Source organism: Remersonia thermophila, chromosome 5 (assembly GCF_042764415.1).
Source record: "Remersonia thermophila strain ATCC 22073 chromosome 5, whole genome shotgun sequence".
Classification (NCBI taxonomy): Eukaryota; Fungi; Ascomycota; class Sordariomycetes; order Sordariales; family Chaetomiaceae; genus Remersonia; species Remersonia thermophila.
In genome coordinates, this window is record NC_092221.1 from 565,314 (window position 1) to 581,756 (window position 16,443).

Below are 16,443 nucleotides of genomic sequence, written 5' to 3' on the forward strand. Positions count from 1 at the left end.
AGTAGACATTACTGTGTATCTCCGATAAGAACCATCACGAGGGCTGGATTGTCCTACTCCCGGTACCAACTCTTGATGACCCAGGACTCGCCTCAGGTGCCTGGCTGGAACGATAAAAGCCATGGACCTCATGGGCTAAGACAAGAGGACGAACCCTTCAGGTAGGTGGAGTTTCCAGCTTCTCTTCCCCAACGGACGGCTGAGGGATCTGATGCGGAAGGACCGCAACCGCAAGCCCTACCTATATTTTCAGCTCGCGGACACTTCTCGGTCACTCAATGTTGGTGTGCGGCTTGGTGGTGTCGGGAGCTGATGGATCAGGCAGACTAGAGCAGAGAGCTACGATCCCAGGATGTACTAGTGTGTAATTAGAAAGATACCCGTGGATCATCTAACGAAGAGGGGGGGGGGGGTTGGTAGTAGGGAAGAAGCAACCAAGAAAAAGAGAAATCAAGAGCCACGCGGGTATGGAATCCCGAAACATACATGATACCACGAGGTGCTCAGAAGGAACCTTCTGGTTCGATTGTGGGGCTCTATGTTTTATGTCAATCATTTGATGTACGAGCATACCGTAATTCCCTTCCTCGCAAGATGCTATGAGAGGTAGCACTGTTTCATGGCTTCATGTGGCCCTCACGATGTCCATCCAACTTCAGCTGCGAATGCAACAGCATGGTGACGGCACGGCGTGCCAAACAATATGGAACAATATCCGAGAGTATCATGTGACTCAGCGGAATGGCCTTCTTCGAAGCTCTTCTTTCACTTTGATCCGTTCAGTTCGGATAAATTGAAGTCATCCCCAACGGAAGGGCCAAGAAAGGGCCAGGCCGACACTCCTCTGGCCTGCCCTTCATCCTTCCGTGTCTTGGAGGCCCGGAAACGGACACACAAACAGCCTTGGCCTCGACATGAAGCCCGCACCAAATACTGCCCCCGCAGAGATCGGAGGGATTAGAAGCTCGATGTGATGGATGTGTCCAAAATAGTGGTTAATTATCCACAGATTACCCACGCAGGCGCCCTGTGGCGCCGCCAAGCCGCTCCCGCATCCGCATCCGTCGCACATGTGGTGGGTGGCACACCATCGACACCTGCGCGGATTCCTTCGAGCGACGTCGATCCGGCCAAAGTCACGTTGACAGACCGGTAGGCGGAATCGCAATATTGTGTGTTCCGTGAGTCCGGGGTTCACTCGCTCGCTTCGCGAGGCACAAGTAGATCCCGCGAGACTAGCGTGGTCGAGTTCCGTCAATAACATCGATATTTATATTCTCGTATCGGAAATTACACATGTTCGGTCCGGTTCCTTGGTGCTTACTACCCCCGCCGCAAAGCAAGAGTTCCAGCGTGGCATTTTCTTTCTCGGAGAGTTCAACTTCTTCCCACCCGCCGCAAGCCATTTCGCCTTTCTCGCTCCCTCTCTCGATTTCGCCATCCATGGCGGTGTGCTGCTGCCCCCTTCCCCCCCTCAGGCTTCACCGCATTGATTGGGTATTGAGGATTTTTTTTTCGCAAGGGCGCTAACGTGCTAAACCCACCGCCCCAACCACCCCGGCGCCTAGCGGTTGTGGGCCGACGCTTCAACGCCGGATAGATCTCAGATATCGCGGACAACGGTCAACTCGAAACCCATCAGTCTTCTGACATCGACTGAGAAAGCCCCAAAGTCATTCATGAGCTTTCTCGGTGTCGTCAGATTTTGACATCCTCACCGACTTATTCATCGTCAGCGGACACCGCCAACGCCACCCCTGTCCGAATACGACACCACCTGCAGCCCAACAGCAGCTACCACGATTAGCTTCCCGTTCGCCTGTCAACCTGCAGACGTTCAAAATCTTCCCCGCCGATATCAAGAGACTGCCCCCTCCCCCCGCTGTGGCACGGCGCTACAAATCTCTGCCCAGCTCTCGGTGGAAAGAAATCACATTCTCGAAATCTCTGTCAGACCTAGTATCTCGCCGCCGAGCCCACTTACATCGAAGACGCCGTAAAAAACGAGAGCCGTGAGCCGCTTACTCGCCGACGGCCTTACTGCGTACACCTCGGAATCACCAGAACCCCACCGAGAACACGCGAATCTCCGGCCACCAACGACCACGAACCACGGCGACTGAAGAGAAACCACCCCTCCCCCCACGACCCACTCTCAACCAACCAATCTACCACCAGCGACGATCACTCCATCGTACCCTCACCACCACCACCACCACCACCACCACCACCAGGACGCCGACCCCAAGACCCGCCGTCATCCATGCACCCCTCACCGGAATTGCCCGCGCTCTTGACTCGCCTCCTCCCCACCATCCACAATGCCCGGACAACTCTCAACTTGAACCTCCTCGCGGCCGAAACCACCCTCAGCAGCAGCAAATTCCTCACGATGCCCTCATCTGCGTCTTTGACCGGTCTGAACCTGACCTGGGGCTCCCTCGACTGGAGCGGATGGGACTGGTGGTCCCGCTGCGCCGGGGGCCTCAACGCGCTCTTCACCGCCGTCCGCGCCGCCGCCGACGATGAAGACCGGCTGCTGAACGGGATATGGATCGGGTTGGTGATTGTCGAAGCGCTGATGGTGCTGGGAGTTGTGGCGAACGTGCTGGCGGGGAGGTGGGAGAGGCGGAAGCGGGTGGAAAAGGTGAGAGTGAAGAGGAGTAGGAGCTTGGGGGTGTGATTTTCCGAGTTTGCTTTCACGGCGTTGGTTGGCATCGGCTTGTCGTTTGGGTTACATGGTTTGATGACTGAAAAGGCGATGGTCTGCCGGCCCATTGTCTTGCGCTGTTTCGAAGTCCGGCCAGGAGCGGCAAGGCCGGACGTGACGGTGGGTGCTGGTGGCATGCATGTTTGGTTTCGCAGCATTTCTGGCCAGGAGCATTGGGCGTCACGGTGCATTTCTGGCGTTTGAGCATGGGCGCATTACATTGCCCGTTTCGTTCTCCTTGTTGGCATTTGGTGGGTGGCTTCACTTGACGAAAGATTATGACTTACGCTTGGATACCTATCATAGCAGTTTTGCTCTTGTTTGGACCATAATATCAGGAAGTTTATATCGAAGCGATACCGAAGAGGACAGTGGTTATGAAAGCGCGGTCGTACAGGACAAGGCACCTAGGTAGTCTTACGACCAAGAAACGTTGCCGCGCACTGAATGGGCGACTTGGGGAGCAGTGCATTGATGCGCTCACGCAGGTACCATATTCGTGGTTACACCAGTTAATTACCAAACCCCCTTCTCTATCGAAATCCTCGACCTAGGTGGTACTTCTCGCCCGCCCCGTATGCATAGCTATTGGATTGTATCGAATCTGTCCAATCGAAGTCATCCGGAGGCCCCTCCGCTACCTGGCACAAAGTGCGCGGAATGCGGTGTATCTGGGCCTGTTCTTCTCCCATCTCATATCCCATATCCGTAGACCGTCCCGAAGCTATCGCGATCCTTCCTCATTCTCCCACATTTGTCCCAGTCATCGTCTTCGTCGTCCTCCTTTTGATCGGGTTGCTCTTCATTCCCGTGGGTCTTGACTTTGCTTCATCCTTCGTCCAGTCATTACTCCGCTGCCGATCTATTTTCTGGGCTTCGCTGTCCTGATCCCGCCCCTCCTCTTGCATCTCGGGCTGCTCATCTTCCTCATGATTCTTCCTGCTTCTGCTCCCCCTGTTGTTCTCTCGATCTGTTCACCCCATGGCTCCTGCAGCCACTTCGGCGTCCACGGGTCTTCCTATCCGCCAATCGCACCAAAGTCCTCATCACCAGGACCAGGACGCTCGTTGAGGAACATTCTAATATCGGAGATTTCATCACCATAATCATCACCAGATTCATCCTCCGTGCGTTGGATGGGCTTGCGCAGCCCGGAACCGGAATGGAAATCGTCATCGCGGAAGATAAACCGGATATCGTCTTCTGGCTTTACCGTGGCCACGTATCCGGGTCGCTGGGACTGAGCAAACGGCGTCCCATGTCTGTTGTCATACGTTTCCTCCTCGCCGTCATCAAGGGCCTTTGTCTGGTGGCTGCTGCCGGTTTCCATGTCGGCTTCTTCATCTCCGTCTTCCAACTGCCAAAACGCTCGCCTCGCCATTGAACCCGGAATTCCCCACCACAAGCCTGCTCCGGAGCAGGCGAGGGGCCCCTCAACCAAAGCGTCGGTGTTCGCATCAGAACTGGGTGTGATGCTGTCCGCACTGCTCATATCCCAGATGGAATACCTAACCCAGTGGTCCATGTGTGGTGTCCTGAAGAACTCGCGAACGAGCCGTTCATCGTGGGCCGTGACGAGGTCTTCGACTTCGGGTAACAGGTCAGCTGACCTTTGTGGTTACCATGGGACAAATTTCGAAAATGTCCGAACACTTACACGGCGATGTGATCTCATTCCCATAAATAGCCTCAACGGCAAGGGGTATATCCCGCAATCCCGTTTTTGCGTCCTCAGCCGCTGCCAGAATATCGTCCTGCCGTGCCACGTTGTCGTAATTATAGATCCCGTGGCGATAAGGGGGCGGCGCCGACGCCTCAGCCGTCGCTCCTTGCATAGTCATATTATCCGACGAGCCCAGTAATAGCGCACAGGTCCGGGAAGCCGGCCCAGCTTTGCAGCCCTCCATGTCTGACCAACCCGAAGCCAGGGAACAGTTGCCTCTGCAACCGCCGCAACCCCATTGATCCCACAACGTTTCCACGGGGTCTGAGCGTTCCCAGTCGTGCCAGTCACAGGTTGAAGGTGTGGAAGGAAGATCGATTGTTGCGGTAGTACGCTCGCCAGCCGCGTGGCAAGGGATGGCTCTGCCCTCGCCCTCCACGCCCGCAGCGGCGGCAGAGAGAGGAACCGAGTCAGCGTCGATGACAGCGACTAAGACAGCACGCTGGACGGCGGGTGTGTGCTCGGATCTAGCAGTGTTGGCAGCTTTCTTAAAGACAGAACGGTGGCTGGTTGCGCTGAGATGGGGCTCCATAGCACCGTAAGGCGTGAGAGAAGAAGGAACACCAGGGGCTGCGGCTGTAGCTGTGATCATCTTGCCCCCGGAGACGAGACACCGGGGAGGAGGCGGGCCAATACGAACGGCACCGGGAACGTCGTTGTCAGCGACAAAAGCCCAAGAGTGAGGCGGCCAGGTAGAGCATTCCTCGGCATCTTTGCCATCAGGCCACGTAAAGTAGCTCCTGTCATGGCCAGGGTGATGGTGAAAGGGATCCATTTTGGCGTAGCAGAAGAGTTCGAAACCGAAGAGGGCGGTGGGCGACGTAAATCCGTATATGTAAGAGATGGATGAGGGCATGTGCCGATTGCAACCACCTCCTCGTCATAGTGACGTGTAGGCATTGGATATCGCAGCGGGCTCAAAGGTTCCATGGGAGGATGTGAGATAAATATGACAGGACACAAAAAGTGAAAAAGTGAGGAATAGCTTTGTGGTCCGCAAAGATCCAGTCTCAGACCGAGCAAAGGCCAGCAGTCTTCATCTGAAGATAATTCGTGCATATGAGATATCGATACGGCCTTCAGTCTGATTCTGCAACCCGGCGACTTCCCTGAGCTACAACAACCCTTGTCCAGCGTTATTGAACAGCAAGGCCAACGCAAAGGGGGCTTCCATTGTCTGCCACATCCTAAGCGGATCGAAATATACATGAGTCTCAGCCTCATCAGCGCGGGGACTTGCGCGTCATTATGAGCCGGGAATGCGCTCTCGAGAGCCTTTGATTGGATAGTATCTTTCATGTCCAAGAATGTTCGGCCGTCGAGCCATGTTTCCAGTCCCTTGACTCAAAACATGTTCCTCGCCCAAGGTAGACCCGGTGCAGAGGGTTATAGCTGTTAATCATATCATCATTGTGCCAGCTGCCTCTGCGGCATCGGCGATTCCGCTCTTGCTCACATTCAACTAATAACACATGATTCTTGATCGATTTGGATTGATCGGGAATGAGTAAGGATTAAATAGCGCGTGTCTCCTAGAGGCTCAGCAGGAGAGGAGATCAGTCAGGATTACACATGAGATGACTCCCCGTTTTGACCTGAGCTGACCTCCTCTGTCGGCTCGGGGTCATGCCAAACCAAAAGATTCAGCGACCATCAATCGATGCTGGAGAACGCGCTGAGGCCACCAGTGCCACGGGACCTAGCAGATAATATCACAACGATCACCGTCTCGGTAATTACCTTTTTTTCACGCACAGTTGCGACAAACGTGAAGATCCTCAGAGGTCCGGAACACCATGTTGACAGCGAGCCCTCAGTCATTGGGCCTAGTACTCATCCTTGTTTGAAGCATCCTGTGGTTTTTCTCCCAAGGCATTTAACAACATATTCCCCTGTTGGTTGCTCATCAACATAATCAGGGTGCACTGACTGCTGGCAGCAACAGCGGTTCCGTTTTTGCTGTTTCATTTGCCGTTATCGTTGTCGTCGCCATCATTGTGGGCGTCTGGGAACCCTCATGGCTGTGAAATGCGTGGACAAGGCTAGTTTCGGTCAGGAATGTTAGTTATATTCAATTATGCTAGGGCGGCAGGCTTCAACAGAAACGCCAGAATGTATTACCCACTTGTTCTGAGCAGAAAGGTGACTGGAATACCATGGGAAAACCCGGTGCTTCTCCCGCGCAGCTTCAGAACCCTTCGCTCAATCTTGGCCCACTCCCTTCGACATCGCCGTCTGTGCTGTTCGCCTTGTAGCCAGGAACCTTGTGCCTCTGCTGCGTCGTGGGCGTAGCCTCAACTTTCCCCATCTTCAGGTTGGTATCCAGAGAGGGCCATACGATTTCGCTCTCGTCGTCTTGACCCCAGTACTCGGATCCACCCCTGAGTCTGATTTCGGGCCTCTCGTCAAAAGGGTGTTCCATCTCCACATCATACTCTGCCTCGGTGTACATAGTACGGGGGCGGCTGGTCTGCCCAATCCCCCAACGGGCTAGAGAACTCCCCTTGAATACGTTCGAGGTCCCACATCACGTAGGCTCGCTCTCGGAGCGATGTCCATTCCCTTCTGCCAGCACGGCCTTGATAAGTGGCAAATCCGAGCATTGAATGCGCCAGGCGACGAAAGGACCGTTGTGGGTATCTGCTTGTCTTTGTCTGCCTCGCGTTGCCTCCTGATGATGATAATAGCCCCACTGTTAATCCATCGTCCGGATCCCGTGTTCGGACTCCTCCTCGCCGATCCGCCTTTCGCTCGGGTTTGGGGTTAAGAGCAGTGGAGAGAGTGCCTGGTGCCTCTAACTACAGCATGGGTAAACTCGCATTTTCTGTGCTACATGGCTGTTTCAGCGGATCTCCGAACTTCAAGTGTATACAATGTCTAATGACGTTGAGATTGCAAAGCACAACACTTCATTGAAGAGTTATAACTGTCGCCCCGCCTGTGCATACCTGTGACAGCAAAAACGGATCCGCTGATGCTGCCATCAGCTAGTGCACCATATATACCTGCTACTGCAACACACCCCCCAGACCGAGGCGAGTAGTCGAGGTCTGAGTCCCCTGGTGCACTTATTTATCCCTGACTTGGAGTTAGAGGAAATTTCATCTCTATCCTCCATCGCACCCCCCAGGGGTGCCCGGGTGTTTTATTTATCAGACGCCACCCTAAAAACGTCCTTTTCTGGGTGTCAGGGGTGCAAACACAGGTTTCGAACTCAGAGCCTTCTCATTGTATGTGACTTTTTACAGTGCAGGTAGCACTAGTTATCAACATACCGCTGCGTAAACAGAAGAGGACCGGGCTCATAACTGTGACAGCAAAAACGGATCCGCTGATGCTGCCATCAGCTAGTGCACCATATATACCTGCTACTGCAACAATACCCGATGCCAACTCCTGCTCGCACACACACCATCCCCATCCTGGCCGTGTCTGATGTGGACGTCAAGTTGATAGCGACTTGGTCTTTCTGCATCAACAGCTATCCTGCATCAACGGCTACCGTATGGAACTTGAAATTTGCGGATAGGCAAAGGGTGTAATTATTGGAACATCAGGTTATTATTGTCTCAGGGGTCGCGGTCGGGTTCAAGCGTGCGCAGGGCAGAGGGCGTCTTGCCTGCCCACCGATGTTCCGTTCTCAAGCAATGAAATGGATCTGCGATACGTTGGAGTGCCTAACTAATGTTCATCGCTTCGCTGCCGCTTCCTTTGTTCACAAAATGTTGACAACGGGTATCTAGGGACCTAGCTTGCAGCCGTGTAGGGGATGCTCATGCAGCTACACGAACGGCTTGCCGAGCAACATGCACCTCCGGAGGGCACGCTGCATGCGCTTTCATGGAGCCCTGCGAGGACCTCAACCGGCCTGAAACAAGGGTACCTTGCCTAGAGTTCTCCAACGACCACGCACCTCTGCAACCCAGGCTGCCTGAGTCATTTGAAGAAAGGGGGGTGACGGCTAAAACATGATTGCGGGACTCCGTATGGCACGCCAAATGGAGATGTTCGAATACGAAATCCAGGGACCACCTACCAAGTAAAGGGGTCTTGTATCTTGCTCTCAGAAGACGCAGCGCGGTATGCCACCTGGATGCGGTGGGCGGGCATCTTCAATCTAGCCACCCAACCCTGCACGTCATCCTCGTGAGTCCGAGGTAATATTGTGTGTGTCAGCCCCCTTGCTCAACCTGGCGACTCTCGGCATGAAATCCAACGGCCATGGTCAACAGCAGCGTACGGTAATGAGGATCGACCTGCCTTCCTGGCCCGACGGTTGACCCTGGATAAGTGTCCAAGTAAGGGTATCCCTGTCGAGAACGCCTGTCGCTATCAACGCGGGCTGACTCGAGAGTATCGTTGCACAACTGTCTTCCTTCAGGACTCCACCAGTTCTGTGCAGCTGTGCTGCGCCCTCGAAACTCCATCTCAGGGGGGGGGGCACCCAAGGGTTCTGGGAACCACCAACCAACCAACCACAACAAACCTTGACCTAGGTATCTTGGCCATGCACGTACTCTACTTGGCGGCTGCAGAGCTAAGATCCTACCGTATATTGCTTGAAGAATCTCTTTGACGCGTCCCACATCAACTTCCCGGGTGAATATCCACCCAAAGAATCAGAGCGTTGAACACGAGTGGCGGAGAGAGTCCTCAATCCGTCCCACGAAGCCAAAGACAAATCCACACCAGACACCTCGCCATCGAGCTTCGACACTGAAGCAACAAGCTGTGGAACGACGATCGATCTACGTTTGACGTTGCGATGTACATGGAGGTAGGGTGGTCACGTACAATCTGAGACTGCTTGCTGGATCAACTAGTCGGGTTCTCCGCCGATGTGCTACGTTCGTGCATTCCCTGATGATCAAAAGCTGGCGCATCACAGCTCCTCTGACAGAAAACGATGCACATGGCATGGCGACCTGGGCAATGACACAGACGCATCGTGTTGAGCGGAGAGAAGCGGTTGCCGTAAACTCTGAATTGGGTATGCGTAAAATTAAGGTATATGTCATAACAAGGCTTTCCTTTGAGCTTGTAGTCGCTAGGAAAAAAAAAAAAAAAAATAGAGACATGAAGAAATAAGGGAAATGTGGTATACGTCAGGATCAAGATCGAAGCCTTTTGGAATCTTCCGCCCGTTCATGTCAACCTCATTCAGCCGAAAACGCCAAGCCCATACATAGCATATCCAAAAACCTACCCGGCCACGGCCACGTCACGTCCCGGCCGCTGTCCAACCAACAGCTTATTATTCCCAACAGTTCCCTGTAGCATTATCACCAACCACCACCCGTCCCCCCCCCAACACGAAGCCAACCCACCAGACAGCGAATCCCTGCTTACTGCACAGGGCGCAGTGTGACATCCCCCCGGACGCCCGCCAGCTCGGGACCCGCCGCCGGGGGCCTGCTGTTGTCGTTGGCCGAGGCTCCCGTTTCGCGAAGCTCAAACACGGTGACGGCGCCGTCCGCGTAGCCAAGGAACAAGAACCCGCCGTCCGCGGCGAAGCACATCTCGGTGACGCGGCTGAGATCGCCCACGGCACGCTGCATGGCGGCGTCCTCGGCGAGCGACATGGTGCCCTCGGGATCGGGCCAGCACCAGAGGCGGCGGCCCGTCATGGCGTCGAGGACGGCGAGGCACCCACGGGCGCCGCCACCGACGCCGCGGGCGTCGCAGTAAGCGACAAAGCGGCAGTCAGGGGAGACGCAGGCCGACGAGGCATTGGGAATGCGGAAGGTGCGGGTAGAGCTCGCGGCAAAGTCCCAGACCAGGACGTAGCGGTACATAACCTTGACCGGGTTCAGATTGAAACTGCCGTGGTCGTTGGGCACGGCGCGGTACGAGGCCGGGATCCAGATGGAAACGGCGACGGAGCCGTAGGTGGCGAGGTCCGAAGGCAAGGCCGTGTCGATCTCGGCGTGCTGCCAGGGCGCTACCACCTTGTACGGGGTGGCGGGGGCGCCTTCGTGGATTTCCCATGCCGTGAGCAGGGTCTGGCGCTCCGGAGGCGGGTGGCCGAGGCGTGGCGGACGCGGGCCCGAGGCCGTCACCAGCAGCGGTCCCGTCGCGGAGAAGGCGAGCTCGGGGAACTTGGGTATGACGGGCAGGTTGGCGGTTTTGAATTCGATGCAGCGCGACTTCTTGAAGGGCTTTCTGTGATGGCCCTTGGTGGCGTAGTAGAGCTGGATCGAGTCGTCATCACCGTCGTACGTCGCCAGAGACGCCCAGCCAGCCTCCATGACGTTGGACCGTACCGCGGCCCAGCGATTCGCGTGGCCCAGGGACTGGAGCTTCTTCTTGCGATCCCAATCCCAGATCTCGATCGTGTCGCCAAACCCGGAGGCGATGGCGATCATGCTCGAGGGCTCCGACAGGATGGCGTGGCTGCGCACAAAGTATTCGCGCGAGCGGGCCTGGGCCGTCGTGTAGCAGCTGATCTTGAGGTCCCTCTGCACGTTGCCGCTGCCGACCGACCATATCCGGATGATGTTGTTGCCGTGCTTGCTGGCGAGGGTCGCCGACGTGGTCGAGATGTCAAAGTAAAAGACGGAGGGCTCTTTGAGCGGCTTGCCCGTGTTGCAGACGAGGTGCTTCCAGTGGACGACGTTGACGGGCGAGGGCGAGTTCGGCGGCGGCTGGGTCAGGCGCGCACGGAGCTCGTCCAAGGTGGATTCCGGGAGCGCGGGGGCCGGCGAGGAGGGCGTGGCGCTGCTAGACGTGGACACGCGGTCGAGGGCGCAGTCGCGGGAGGATTGCGAGTACCGCGACGTGTCGCCCGAGACCAGGTCCGACTCGTTTAGCGACGGCTGGGACGAGATGCGGCGCGAAGCCTGGCGGGCCAGCGTGGGGACGGCGGGCAGCGGCTTCGTCGGGGGCGGCTGCTGCTTGGAGAGGGTCGGATACAGGGCGTAGCCGGCCGTCGAGACTCCGGACGGGCGGCGCTCCGACGCAAAGGAACCGGGCCGGTGGAAGAGGGGCGTGCCGGGAGGGAGCATGGCGTTGGTGGAGCTCGGGGGCCGCTGGCCGTCATAGTTGGCAAAGGGAAAGGCGTCTTCCTGGCCGAGATACCTGGGGGAATCGGCAGGAGGGCGCGGAGGAAAGCCGGACGGCGGAGGCATCTGATACCTCGCGGCGGCGTCGTAACGGTCGCCCCCCTGCGCCGGGCCCATGTGGCTCAGCCGGTCGCTGGGATCCTGGTCAGCCACGGATCGCGGTGGTTCGCGGACAACCTTGTCAGCTACTTACGCCATGTCGTCGATGTCGTCGGCCGACAACGCATGCGGTTCCATCATTTTGTCGGCGAAGCCAGGCGCACACAGAGACACGCGCAGCGCTCGGGTTGGCTTGGCGGCTGATGTCAGGGATTCTCTCGGGAAAGACGATCGGCGGTGTCTTCACCAAGGGCCGGGACCTTCCCGGTTGATTCTAGAGACAGCGAATACCGTACGGGGGCCAGGCTCAGCAACGGGCACGGCCGCCAATCAATAAGAAGGCGGTTTCGTCGGGGGCGGTCCAGGGAAAGGCGACAGCAGGGACGGTGCCTGCGGGCGGATCTCCGAGCCACCGAGTGCCGAGCGAGGTGGTTCAACGACTTGGCCGGGGCCGAGAGCACCTGAGCCGACAGGCGGCGGAGCGTTGCAGGAACTGCGTCTGCTGACCTCGGGCGGGAGGCCAACAAAGTAGCAGGAGTTGCAAGCGGGGGAAGAGGAGAGAAGAGAAAGCAGGAGCAGGTTTGTTTCTCGGGATGGATGGATTCACCCGGGGAAGCATCCGTCTTGTATGTTTGCCTTGCCCTATGGAGCGCCGATGGAGTCCCCAGCGCCAACCCCGGATGGCCTGGCCTCCATTTCCCCATGCACCCCCCCTCCCTCTCCATGATCCTACGCTTTCCTGGATCGACCCAAGTCTGGAACCCCATCCCTCCATCGTGTGCCGGACTCCCAGGCTAGAGACGATCGCAACCAATAATGGGCAGCCAACAGCAATGGCTCTTTGACCCTCAAGATTGGTCTCCTGGCGCCCATGGGTTCCGGCATCGAGGGGGCCAAAGGTCACGGCATCCATGCGGCAGCCGCTGCCCCCCCCCTTCTTGGGCCCCTGGGACCCCAACGCACCCAACGGAGCCGTCTCCGGGAGTTGGATGCTGGCTTCGGAAAGCCCTGGGAGCATGGCTGTTCAGGTCTGCGACGTTTTCTTCTTCCTGGCTGTTGCACAGCAAATAACCACGGCGATAACGGCAATACCCACAACAAGATTGCTGCAGGCCGGACCGACGTTGCGCATCTTGTAACTCTCCATTGCCCGCCGCGGCCAATGTCGTCGCTCCGATCTCGCCAACCTATAAAACATGCTCTCCTCGATGGCAATACCGCGTGCAGCATGGGCAAATCCTGCCCTGTCTGGCCACTTGCTCGCTCGGCTGCAAGCCTCCCGGCGTGCCTCGTGGACCGTCGGGTTTCGGTCATGGATGGATGTGGGGCAGCCTTTGCCGCTCCTTGTCGCCGTCGTGGGGCTGGGACCTGACCGCAACGGTGGATTCTTGTCATTCTTCCAGCTCTTCTCCTCCTGCTGATCGCCCTGCGTCTTCGGATCCCCTGCGGGTTCCATCAACCCAACCCCATCGAAGTTCCTGGCGTCTTTTCATCTGGTTTTTTCGTTTTGGGTGTTTTTCCAGACTTACCCGGCGGTTGCCCACATCGTTGGCCTCTCCAACCCGGGCCCCCCTGGAATCCCACGTTGCGTGGTGATATTACCGCAGCCAAAACCGCCCTGGGCTGCAGCATGGTTGCAGCCATTGGCCCTAGCCTGGAAACGGGCCGAAGCATGCAACCCAATTTCTCGCCAACCGCAGCCAGCCCGACACCCGACCGTCGAGCGCCGACCGTCGACCGTCGACCGTCGAGCATCCTGCTGCTCAGGTCTTTGCATGGCGCACCACCCCGCTGTGCGCCAGGCTAGCGTCGCCACCCTCAGCTGCTCTCCAACCATGTTTGGCTAAGTTCGGGTCGCCTCCGCTGCTGTCTTGGATACAATGTCGCCCCGCCGGCCCCATCAGGCTCGTGAGCTCCTCATGGCCCGGATCCCGCACCCTGATTCTGCAGCAGCCAGGCCAACAGCCCGGCCGTGGTGTGATGCCGACCGGCCGTGACACGATCCGTGTTTTGCTTTTCAACACGCCGCGGCTCGCCGACCCGAGAGGCTGCTGCGTCCAATGCCGTTGCGGCGTAACCAGACTCGCTTCCAAGGCTGCCTTCGCGCTCAATCGTGGCCTTTTGAACGCCATCCTTCCCTCACCTCACATGCTCGCGCTTTGCGTGTTTGACAGTTCGATTTCCTCCCAGGGACGCTTGCCCAGTCCCAGGCGGGCGGAAATGCAACCCTACCCCACCGCTCGGGTCCCAGCGGGATTCAGCACCCCGGAACTAGTTACCCGAAAGCCACCCCATGATGCGTGATGCTTGGCGATAACCAACTGGTTCCGAGGTCTTCGCGCCAGGATCAAACGCCATCACCGCAGCGCTATCACAGACCCGTTGGTGTTAGTTGGAGAACTCCTCAACGTATGGAAACAAACAATACGGGGGATCATTATGGATCGGTGATCCAACGCTCGTGCATTCGGCAAACTTCTTTGTTCTTTTCAAACAGCTTTCAGGGCTCAATCAAGCGAGGTGGTATACGGGACCGTATCGTGCTTGTATACTCCTCTTGCCTCATCGGCTCTCCCAAGCAATAAAACGGTTCATGTCTGCTTCATGTGACAGCGTGAGATGGCTTATCACCGGGGCTTTCAACTCCCGTTCGATGCCATGCCATCTTTGAGAGGGACGCCGGCGCTCGTCTCGCGTGCCGTTGTTCTCCTGGCCATGCGAACTACTGCGGTGTGCCTGGCCAACCGCCTGCCGGCTTTTCCGGCTGCGACTCGGTCTGCCGACATGCCGAGCTGAACCGTCTCCTTGGGCCCAATGACGCGTCTCCCATGTCTGGACGGTGAATGGAAGCTAGATGCTACTATCTTGCGATTTAGCGCGCAATCGAGAACCAGGCTGGAATCCCCCACTATTGCACTAAGATTTGCGGCCTGGCAAATCAAGACGGCTCCCCCAGAGGTTGTGTGCACTACACCTCCGTCAATAGTCCCATTTTCGCATCTGTGCGCTAATTTGCACCTTTGTGGCCTGCAAGGATCTGGGCCTAATTATTGATCACTAGGTGGAGAGGCAGAGAGGCGCTGAGCACAACAAAAGACGTCGCCTGACAACTGGGATGACGGGTCGGCCGGTCGGTCCCAACGTCCGCGGGTGTTTCGATTCCGCTTTCGTGCGCCATGACAATCAATCTCGATGATATTGAGAACTTTGCGCTTCGAGAATCGCGGGGGACGCGAGACAGAACCTGGGAACGGAGGAGCGAAACGGGGAGAGCAAAGGGGTAGCGGGGAATTCCACCCCCTCCCCCTTATGCTAGGGACATCCCGATCTACTCTCATCGCGGGCTCACAAATGAGCGGGTCTGCACGGCAGAGCACGTGGCAAATCCGCTGTGCGTCGGGTCGCGATGCCGGATCGGCAACCAAAGCTTCGGTACAGACTCCTCGGGGGGGCTTGGGGGATTGCCATTGGCATGGCGCTTGTTCCATGTCGTCCGCGGCTCAACCGTCTTGGGGGAGAGATGGTCTTTGCTGACTGGTAATATAGTATGTACCTGACGTAGAAGCCGCGTGGTCGAAACAGGATTAAGACGTTTCGACATACACTAGAGCCCGACTGTCTCCTAATTCTCTGTCAAAGCAGACGTCGGCATGGCCTGGTCTCGAGTCCATTCCTGAACGTATTATTAGTGGCCTTACCCAAGTCCCACGGGGCAGGTCCCAAGGAGGTTAGGTCCATCCCATGGGGAGATGGGCCCCTTTCCTTGCTGCTTCCCTCTCCTTCTAGCCTCTCTTGTCCTTTCTCAGGTTCTCCTCTGCTTGTGTGACAAGAAGCCCATGATATGGAAGTTCAAATAATGTGAAAGGGAAGCGGGGGCGGCGTTCAAAGTCCAGGCATCTGTCGCAGGCTGCCTACCTAGGTACCTACCTTGATACCTAGGTAATAACCAGGCTAACGACCAGACAAAGGCGGCGGTGTAGTAACTATGTTATTGATGAACTCAAGAGCAAGGACATCGATTGTGTGGGTTGGAACCAAGGCTCACCTGGCCCAGCCCCGGGCTTATTACCGGCCCGGCTCGCTGGCAGGTGGGCTCGAAGCATCGAGCAACATGACCAAGATGAAGAAACAACTTCAGCCCATTCGACCAACCGTGATCACACCTCAAAGTCACACCAAAGTCTCTTTGCACAAAGTGTGCTGTCCGTTTCGGTTGCAGGAACGTGTCATCGGCGATAGGAACGCGGGGCCCAAGAACTAACAGAGTTCTTTATGATGCCGCCGCTGAATGCTTGAATTCAGTCCGCAAGCATGCCATGCCCTCTTGTCGGCAGTCCACAAAAGGATCTTGTTGCTGTTGTTGTTGATGCTCCCGCTGCTGTTGCTGTGGGAGGTCATGCTGATGTTGTGATGCTTTCCAAGCACTATTAGGCAGGTACCTAGACACAGAATGGAAATGCCTTGGTTGAGAAACAACGCTATCCTTTTTACAAGACCGCCCTTCTGCAACACTGACCGCCGCAGCGCACCGGTCCTATATCTCACTCGCCCAAGCTACCGTCTTCGCACGGCGTATCCCGTCAGCGACGAGAACCCAAGGCGGCTCGTTCCTCAGCGAGGACGCAGGAGATGGCACGGTGTACTATGCACTTGTTGCAAGTCTACGAGCCGGTTGGCCGTGAGACCGAATAACTATCATGGCCAAACTGGCGAGTCGTATTTTGCCGGCAGGATTTGATGTGCTGTCATGTTTCCGGGCTTCCCTCACTTCCTACCGAGACAGCGATTGACGCGGAAGACTCAGCTCATAGCAATTTCCATCTATGAGGGGGATACCTTGAGACCGCCGG

At 56.8% G+C, this 16,443-nt stretch overlaps 2 protein-coding genes across 2 annotated transcripts; one reads left to right on the forward strand and one right to left on the reverse strand.

Moving 5' to 3' along the window:
• Nucleotides 1-2,263: 2,263 nt before the first annotated feature.
• On the forward strand, nucleotides 2,264-2,683 carry VTJ83DRAFT_5384 (uncharacterized protein; the record flags this gene model as incomplete). Its single annotated transcript, XM_071011978.1, has 1 exon — nucleotides 2,264-2,683. One exon carries the CDS (start codon nucleotides 2,264-2,266, stop codon nucleotides 2,681-2,683), a length of 420 nt encoding a protein of 139 aa, XP_070864759.1.
• Nucleotides 2,684-9,778: 7,095 nt separating this feature from the next.
• On the reverse strand, nucleotides 9,779-11,734 carry VTJ83DRAFT_5385 (uncharacterized protein; the record flags this gene model as incomplete). Its single annotated transcript, XM_071011979.1, has 2 exons — nucleotides 9,779-11,627; nucleotides 11,688-11,734. 2 exons carry the CDS (start codon nucleotides 11,732-11,734, stop codon nucleotides 9,779-9,781), a joined length of 1,896 nt encoding a protein of 631 aa, XP_070864760.1.
• Between the last annotated feature and the right edge of the window lie 4,709 nt (nucleotides 11,735-16,443).